Source organism: Pyxicephalus adspersus, chromosome Z (assembly GCF_032062135.1).
Source record: "Pyxicephalus adspersus chromosome Z, UCB_Pads_2.0, whole genome shotgun sequence".
NCBI lineage: Eukaryota > Metazoa > Chordata > Amphibia > Anura > Pyxicephalidae > Pyxicephalus > Pyxicephalus adspersus.
The window spans coordinates 12634788-12644125 of NC_092871.1; the positions used below are offsets into that span (position 1 = coordinate 12634788).

Consider the following 9338-nt stretch of genomic DNA (forward strand, 5'->3'; position numbering starts at 1 on the left):
AAAGGCTGAGGCTCATCCTCTTTCTGTCCTGATTGCTGCAGGAGTGCAGAGCCTCCCGACATACCTACATTACGCATCCCTGGAGGCTCTGGCTGCTCATTCTGCGCATGCGTGATATCGGGTATCCATGGAAGGAGCATTGTTTTTTTCTAAGGAGAAAGATGTCGATCCCACGCCTGTGCAGTGAGATCGGCTGTTTTTTTTCCCCTTTACATCGGGCTACGTCACCTGATCTCTCACCTGCGCAGTGTGAGATCAGGTGACGCAAGAAGAGGAACAATGATGGCGGCGCCTGGCGCCAGGGCAAGGAAGAATTCCAGGACGGTGTGGGACCCAATCAAGGAAAGGCCCAGCACCATTGAGGGATCTGCGGGATTAAAGTTAAGTGTGATTTTTTTTTCAGTTTAGTTCCACTTATAGTTTAGCTTTGATACTATACTCAAAGACTTTGGTTTCCCAGAATTGTTTAATTGCAAATAATAATAATTAAATAGATATCTATTTCAAAAAACAATTTGTGATACAATGTAATATAATGCAGCTAAATTCTCCTTTCATACTTCTAGTGGCTGCACTTGCTCTTTTTTGTTGGGTATTATCACCTTGTGATCTTGCAAATACCTCACTTCCTGTCCCAGGGTGACAACGCTCATTTACTTCATTGTAAAAGGAGCCATGTTACACAGGCTAGACTTCAAACATATCTGTCTATGTTCATCTCCACTACACGACGGATTGAGGGGATTAGATGTTTCTGCATGAAACAACTCTTGTTTTTCCTCTTTGTTCAGCTTTCAGGGACAAATAATGATAACGGATTTCTTGCTGACAGAGCTTAGCCTGAAAAATGAAAACGAATGCAGCTACCAGAGTTAAGAACTGCTAAGCTGGACTCTGTTATATTATTCTTGGTTCTAGGTTGAGACACACTGAAATAGTCTAGTTCTGCTTTATGCTGATCTAACATTCATATTGTTCGATCAGGCAGGTTGTAATTGCAGAAATGGACAGGCAATGTTCTCTATGCTGTAATTTCTCCTACCTGCCTGATCTCTCCAAGAAAACTGTAAAAATAAAAAAAAGCTAAGGCGCGCATGCGCAGCTCAATTTTGGTTGCTAGGATACCCAGCCATCCCGGCTTCCCCTGCATTGGCTGGGACTGAATAACCTCCTGCTTGCCTGCGCAGGAGTTATGTCAACCCAGCCTAGCCAATCAAAATGGCCAAAGATGGTAATAAAAAAAAAAAGCAACAGCAGGAAATAGATGGAGGCGGCCTGTGATGATAGGGGACAGGTGAGTATAGCAGGCTTACCTCTTCTCTCAGCTTCTCATGCATCACAGCCAGATGCTCCTCCATACTGGGCTGGTTACTCCCGGTGGTCTGACTCCCCAACGTTTTGGAGCTCAGGCTGAATTGTAGAAGACCATCTTGAGCTGCCGGTGTGTGAAATGTCAGAGCTTGGTATGGTGTCCTGCACAATCCAGGTTCAAAGAGACTCATGAAACAGTCTAACTGGGCACTGCTAAGATACCCGGACTTCATGCCAAGCAGGGGGCAGCTGTCGCCAGGCTCAGCACTGTGTACGAACTCGGAAAGGGGTTTTGGAGGTAATTTATTCTGGAAAATAATGTCCTGTAGCTGCTGCAGAGTTCTTTCTTGCTCGGAGGGCGGTGTAGACAGTCTTATGGCCAGGAGCCTGGTACGGGATGAAAGAACAATAGTTGATGGTACTGATCGTCTGGCGGGAGTGCTGATCCCCGGGCAGGGGCGCAATTCTTGGAACAAGATGGCATCGCGGACCTAGGAAAGAACAAAATGAAGATTAGAGAAAGTGGAAGAAGGCAGACTGGACAGAGCTGCAACCTTAAAGCGGACCTAAAGTTTTTACCTTACATAAAAAGGTGAACAACTCCTTTATATAGGGAAATTAGGGAAAAGTATATATATAGGGAAAGTACCTTCTCGTTTTGGGAAGGGGGTTTAGAACCCTTCTCCCCTCTCTTTCGCTGCAGCGATGAGAACAGAATGAGAGCGCAGAGCGTCCCGGGATACCTACATCATGGATCCTAGGAGGCTTGTGCTTGCTCTTTCTGCACATGCCTGATCTCACACACGTGTACTGAGTTCAGCACCCCCACATCACCCAATCTGCAGCCCGCGCAGTCAGAGACATAGGAAGAAGGGCAAACATGATGACGGCACCGCTGCTTCCTGCACACCGGGACAAAGGGCGATACCAGGACAATGCGGGACCTGATCCAATTATCCACATATTGGCAGATATGCAAAGGTAAAGGCGAGTTATTTTTTTTTTGTTTCCTTCCACTTTAAGCCACATACAGACTTCAGATTACTGAAAAACAATCTGTTCCATGGATAGGGGCAGGACAAGCAGGAGGCACTCACTGTTCTCCATGGGAAAGCACAGCAATTGTTCACCAATCAGTCAGAGCATCAAAGAACCACCATACGAATGCCAGATTTTCACCTGTGTCAAGTACGACAGTTTGCCTTGAGTGACGATCATCTGGCATGTGCACAAAGCTTTAGATCAGTGTTTCTCAAGCAGGGTTCCTCCAGAGGTTCCATGAGCAGTTTGTGCCTCTCAGGTCAGTTTAAGTGACACCAATGACCTTTTTGGCTATCTGTAAGGGTGACATTCTTCCCTATAGCCAGCAATGTAAGAGAAATTCTTCCCACTGACCACACACTAATGTACTGTGAGCTGTGGATGAAGAAATTATAGAAAGGGTTCCCTGAAGACCTGAAAATTATTTCAAAGGTTTTCCCCTAAAAAAGGTCAGGAAAGGACATGGCAGACAAAATAGCTGTGGCCATAATACAACATTTCTATACAAATTTCCTCCTGCACGTTTATAATTCCATGCTGGGAGCCTAAGAAATGAGAACTTCTCTGGCTTTCAGGCGGAAGAGGGAACATATCACATGACCTGCTTAATGGTCATGTGACCCCCCCCATAAGAGTGTTCTCGTGTCGCACACTGCACTATTTAATAGAACATCCATGTGCAAAATGTTTCCAACATTCACCTTATAAAAAAGGTCCTTAAAGGGCCGCCACCTTCGCCCCTTCTTCCTGTCACCTGACACAGGTGCGAGATCATGTGACGTTGTTTGGATGCTCGGGCATGCGGAGAAGGAGCACACAAAAGCCTCCCGGGAAGCTCTGCGCTCCTATTCATTCTCAATCGCCTAGGCCATCGGGAATTAGGGGGCGGTGCGGCACTTTTTTTTTTTGCACTTAAAAAAAATAAAAAAAAAAAAAAAAAAAAAAGGTTGTCTACCCATTAATGTAAAGTGAAAATTCTGAGTTTAGGTCTGCTATAAATACTCCCCCCTGTCCCATCGTAGGTGCCGCCATCATCTTCCTTCTTCGGTCCCCTGGCCAGGCTGAGAGGAAGTAATGGGCCTGGCACCAAGTATCCCAGCTTCCTACACCGATCTGCCCATGTGTAGCTGAGCATGCAGCAAGACAGCGATCAGGCTAGTGAGTTTTACCACAGGAGGGCCATCGCCCGTCCTTTTCAGCAATAAAGCCCGGCCTGATCCTTAGAATCACAAGTGTAGTTCCTCCTCAATGCGTGTAACACCCATGGAATAGACGCAGACATGCGGCAGTAGTGTGCTGTACATGGGCACACCGCTCAGCTATTCTGCGCTTTCTATATTCAAAACGCTAAACAACTACAGAGTGCAAACCCTGACCAGCAAACACTGCAACTCTGCACTAGGAACATTTACCTTCCCAAAGGCCCCGGCGATGGAGAATGAATGGGTGCGGAGAGCCTCCCGGGATACCTACGTCACGCACTCCTTACAGCGCGCTCCTTCTGCGCATGCCGGAGCATCTCAGGCGTGTGCAGAAGGAGCCTTTTCGTGAAAAGGGAAAAAAATTGCCATTCCCACACATGCGCAGTAAGATTGGCAATTTTTCCCCCCCCCATCTACGTCGCATGATCTCGGGCCTGGGTCAGGTGAACTAGGAAGAAAAATGCAGAAGAAGAAAAGATAACGGCACCGGTAGCGCCGGCTCGAAGACGAATGGAAGAAACCTCCAGACCCATCAACTGCGCTGTGGGATTAAAGGCAAGCGGATTTTTTTTGTTTTGGCAATTTTTGAGTTTAGTTCTTGCTATGCAGGACCACAGCTCCCTCCCGGTGCATGCAGGACTCATTTCCCATCATGCACTGCTTACTAGTATGTCCCCATTGCTTCATATCTCTGTAAGGGGCGGAGCCTGTGGTGGGCGTGTCCGGGAACATATGTCCAGGCCAACAAACAGGGGTTCCCGGATTGATGGAAGGCGGTGACATAGAGCGGCACCATATGGTGATGTCTGGATGAGAAAGTGAAATATGGAACAAAGATCCTGCCAGAATTTCAATGAGCTTCTAATTTCCTGTGCTGAACAGAAACTTGCAGAATAGATCTCAAGCTACAAGACACCCCTCCCCTCCTCTGTATTATGTAGGATAATATAACGGGTGACAACGCTGCTCGGTCATACAGTACATTGGGGCAGTGTTGTCACCTTAGGACCGGAAGTGAGATGCTGGCGGCATGGCATGGCACTGGCGGGATGTGCTCGGTATGTACAAGTGAGCAGCCACTGGTTACCATGGATTAATATACAGCACACGGGTCACTGGCACTGAGCCCACACATTGTCACCGCTGCCCATAGCACTCACCCGGCTCCCTTCCCGGAGTCTCCCTGCCGCTCCCCCGGCTCCTCTCACGCCACTCTTCCATCTCCCGCCCAACCCCGGCGCCCCACGGATTCTCCTCACACACAGCGCCATTCGCTCCCGGGTATGGGTGTGACGTCACCACTCAGGAACCGGCGACTGCACAGGGCGCGCAGGACAACCCGCACAGCCTAAAGGCAGGCAAGCCAATCGATAGAAGAGACACAGCCCTGACCTAACCTATCAGCTGGCAGCATACGCGTCAAAAAAATCAACCAGCCTATCAGATCGCGGAGGCGTGAATTTAGTGACCAATAGTGCACTTAGCAATGGCTAAATGGCTAAGGACTAGGATACAGGTTTGGGAAAAACGCTTCTTTTTATTTGACAATAAATTTGCGTCCCGCCCTCGTCTTTATTCTATTGGCTGAGAAGGCTAAAGGAGCTCTGACGTAGAGGAGCGCCATATTGAGTGATGGAAGCTTCCCTTCCTCTTCAATGACACTTTTAGAGAAGGTCACAGAGAGTCAAGTGTGACATTATTAGCCGCACATGGTGCTTATAAAGGCCTCGTGATGCTGCAGGATACATTCCCATTACAGAGGAGAAATTTGGTGCTTTAAAACTCAATATTGGTCAGAGGACATTTGTTCTGCCGCTTGTCCTCTGATAAGTTTTCCATGATTCCTCTCCTACTTTTGGGAAAAATACATTTAACCCATGCAGTGTGTGTGAAGGAAATTTATTGCATGGGTATAGTTCACTGAAATCCTAAATGCACCATACCAAAAATGTCTACTTAAACATGCTTCTATTATTAATAAACAGGATTTATATAGCGCCAACATATTATGCAGCGCTGTACAATAAATAGGGGTTGCAAATGACAGACAGATACAGACAGTGACACAGGAGGAGGAGCGCACCCTGCCCCAAAGAGCTTACACACACAATATGAAGTATATGGAGTGGTGGGAAGTAGTGACGGTTTAAGAGAGAAGAAGACGGGTAGGCGAGGGTGAAAAGATCAGTTGGTTTTAAAAATATGGAGGAATGCTAAATAAAATCCATGTATTGGTGTGTTGCAATAATTGCAAGCCAAAACTTTATTGTGTGTTACTTCCCCCACCTCTTAGATTGTAAGCTCTTCGGGGAAGGGTCCTCTCCTCCTGTGTTACTGTCTGTATCTGTCTGTCATTTGCAATCCCTATTTAATGTACAGCACTGCATAATATGTTGGCACTAAAGACAGTTTAATAATAATAATAATAAAATACATCTTGCCAATGCACTGTAACGTGTGACATTATACAAAGTTATAATATTTTTATACACCTGGTGACAACAGTTGCCCTTAAGAAAAGGGAAATCTTTCTAGCAAGAAAATTTGAAGGTGCTGCAGGCGTTTGAATGCTATTTGCAGGAGATTTGTTGTGAGATTTGGTGATGTGACTATTGCTCCAGCCGTCGGCAGCATTGCATTGGTATGGTTTCATTGTCAGCAAATGAAAAAAGCAGCAGTGCAGCAACGCACCCCTCTCACTCCAGTTATCATCCAGAACACTGGAAGGCAGGAATGCTGGAGAAAGAACGAGCTGAAGGGCTAAATCTGCACTCCAGACTAAGGCTGGGTTCACACATAGTATGATACAAGTATCTTTCACGTTCCTTTCAACGACAAAACACTGAACACTGAATAAAAGAGTGCTGTACATACAGTGGAGTTCTGCTCTATTGAGAGAGGGGAGAACGGCGGAGCAGCTCCCCGCTGCGCTCTCTCCCCTTCACTTGTTTTATGATCTTTCGTAGATCCGCCAGGACAGATCCATAAATGACAAGCGCTGTACACATGCCAGACTTTTAGTCTGATATCAGCCCTGAGGCAATTATTGGATGAGAATCATCTGACATGTTGTACATTGCCTTGAAACAGGAAATGACCTATTAGCTGCTTTAAGCAAGCATTTTTTTAAATGCCATGGTATTTTCTTCCCTAACACATCATACATTTCAGTTTCCCAGTAATTCCCGGTATAATATAACTAACAGCCACCAATGGAGGGCAGAGCCATATTGTTTATTCTGATACTGAAGCAGAATTCTGCAAGAAATGGCTGTGCACAGAATAAACATGTATTTCCACAAAGCCTTTCCATCCCCCGGACTGAAAAATGGTGACCAATAGTAATTAATAATAATAATCTTTCTGTTTCCCATCATCTAAGGATGGAGGTTTTTGTTCAGCAGGGAAGAAGTTTACTGGTTTCTCCAGAGTAAGTAAAGACAACGTGCTTTGCTGTAATATAGTTCTGTACCCTACAACCTGTCTACATAGACCTCAACAGGTCACACATCATTATTCCTGCAGGTGCAGAGATTGCCACCCTAGGATCTGATACTGTGCAATTACAAGTCCAAGAAATCTCTGTGTTTAAGAAGAAATCACTAACAGTGGTAATAAAACTACAGAGACAAAGGCAGAAAATGGAGAAATGTTTCACCTTCGATCGGATATAGAGGAGCTTACAATCTAGTGGGGGTATAAAGGAGATCATGGAAGGTGAAAGAGTATACAATGTATTAGGGTATAATAGAGGTTATACAAGGTAGAAGAGCTTACAATTAATTCGGGTTTGAGCGAGGATATGGAAGGTGAAAGAGTACACACTATTTGGGTATGAAGGAGGTTATGGAAGATGGAAGAGCTTACAGTCTGTTAGGGTATGAAGGGGGTGGAAGAGCTTCCAGTCTATTTGTGTATAAGGGAGGTTATGGAAGGTAGAAGAACTTCGTCTGTTAAGGTATGAAGAAGGTTAGGGAAGGTAGAAGAGCTTACAATTTATTTGGGTATAGGGGGGTGTTGGAAGGCGGAGGAGCTTACAGTCTATTTGGGTATGAAGGAAAATACAGAAGGTGGAACAACCAACAATCTATATAAAAGGGAAGGCTAAGGAAGGTGGAAAAATAGGAAAAAACTCCTCAACATAGGAGTCAAGTAATGTTGAGGCATGTTCAGAACTCCGTTTTTCCAGGCTTTTGTAAGTGTTTTTACAGCCTGTAATAGCTTACAAAAGCCTTGTAAAATAGTTTTAATGAAAGTGAATGGGTCTGTTTTTTGTGCAGGTATTCACAGGCTTTTACAAGCTCTGTTTAGCTTCTATGGTTGTTTGGCAGTCCAAACATCTCCATAGACTTGCAAACGCCTATAAAAGCCTTACAGGCCGTATAGGCATTTTTATAGGAAACACAGCTTTTGTTTTGCCTTGAAAGCATTTCACAGCCATGTTTTTCAGAAGCACGTCAGGTCTGAACATACCTTAATATATGCAATTTTCTTTTTTGCCAATATCATGATCATAGTTATGATTGAGTTCTATAGATCCTCACAAAAGACTAAAATATAGTAAATGATTTATTGTAATACATATCTGTTTAAAATACAGGTCACAAAAACAAAAGGTTGTTCATTTTAATATGATGATTAACCAATACAAAATAGAATGCAAATGTATGTGTTGTTGCTTTAATATAACAAGATCAAGAACAAGGTGCTGCAGATTTGTAGTGATGATAGCTGACATGGTTATCTTCATTAGAGCTTTGTTTTTACTTGATCTGATTCCATGTAAATCTGGGTTGTCAGAACTGATTTTACCATGATGGTTGCCTTCACATAAAGACGCAGTGCAGAACAAGGCATATTATATAATTGATATTATCATTAAACAGTATTTATATAGCAACAACATATAAAACAGCGCTGTACAATAAATAGGGGTTGCAAAGGACAGATAGACACAGATTGACTCAGGAGGAGGAGAAGAACCTGCCCTGAAGAGCTTACAATTATTAAGAATAAGATAGGCGGAGAAGCCCAAAGACGTAGTGGAGGCTGGTCCTTTGAATTTTGGTTTCCTTTTTTGGGTATGGTTTCTACAGTACAAATATTCCTTAACTCTTTGATAGTAATCATGTCATATGAGCAGCTCCACAAACTTTTATTGGGCACAGAACTGCAGTGTCATTCCTGGCTTTACAAGCATATACTTGTGAACAACCCTAAAGGCAATCCTAAAATCAGATTTTCAGTTCAGCTTTGCACCAATTTCCCTATTGGCAAACTTTATTTCCATTCAATATATGCTTTGTATGCAATGCATTCATTCAAGCACGATAAAAATCGAGGTAAAAAAAAGCAATCTTTTCTGAAAAATGTGATTTATTCTGTAATAAAAAAATGAAATGGAAGTGACAATGGTGGCTTTTAATCTGTGCCCTCACCATGGCCGGGTACCACGTATTTCCTGTTTCCGTCGGACCCACTGTGCGTTCATTACCGTACCCAGGACTGTCCAGGAGGGTTCCTCTGACCACTGAGTTCTGGAAACATCATGGACGCTAGTTTTATTATGGTCCACAATTGCTCCCTGTGGTTCTTGCTTGGAACTTATTGAGGTCTGTTGCTGAGGCTTCTGAGTAGCCAATGGGTAGAGTTGGTTGCTTGTAATCCTACCATTTAGATTAGGAGATGCCATATCTGATGTCTCATTCTTGTTCATGCTGTAAACATAAGCAACATCTTTGAATTTCCATCATAGATGATATGTCTACAAATAGGTGAGCTTTA

At 44.1% G+C, this 9338-nt stretch overlaps 2 protein-coding genes across 2 annotated transcripts in view; both read right to left on the reverse strand.

The window, feature by feature from the left end:
* CZH6orf136 (chromosome Z C6orf136 homolog) overlaps positions 1-4920 on the reverse strand; it is a gene marked incomplete in the record, with an annotated part of 9366 nt that extends 4446 nt beyond the window's left edge. Inside the window, 2 exon segments of the mRNA XM_072430106.1 lie at positions 1314-1802; positions 4715-4920. Of these exon segments, the coding sequence (XP_072286207.1) occupies positions 1314-1802; positions 4715-4825 (600 nt within the window).
* Positions 4921-8110: 3190 nt separating this feature from the next.
* Positions 8111-9338, reverse strand: part of ATAT1 (alpha tubulin acetyltransferase 1) — a gene marked incomplete at its 5' end in the record, with an annotated part of 23786 nt that continues 22558 nt past the window's right edge. Inside the window, 1 exon segment of the mRNA XM_072429448.1 lies at positions 8111-9271. Within this exon segment, the coding sequence (XP_072285549.1) occupies positions 8989-9271 (283 nt within the window).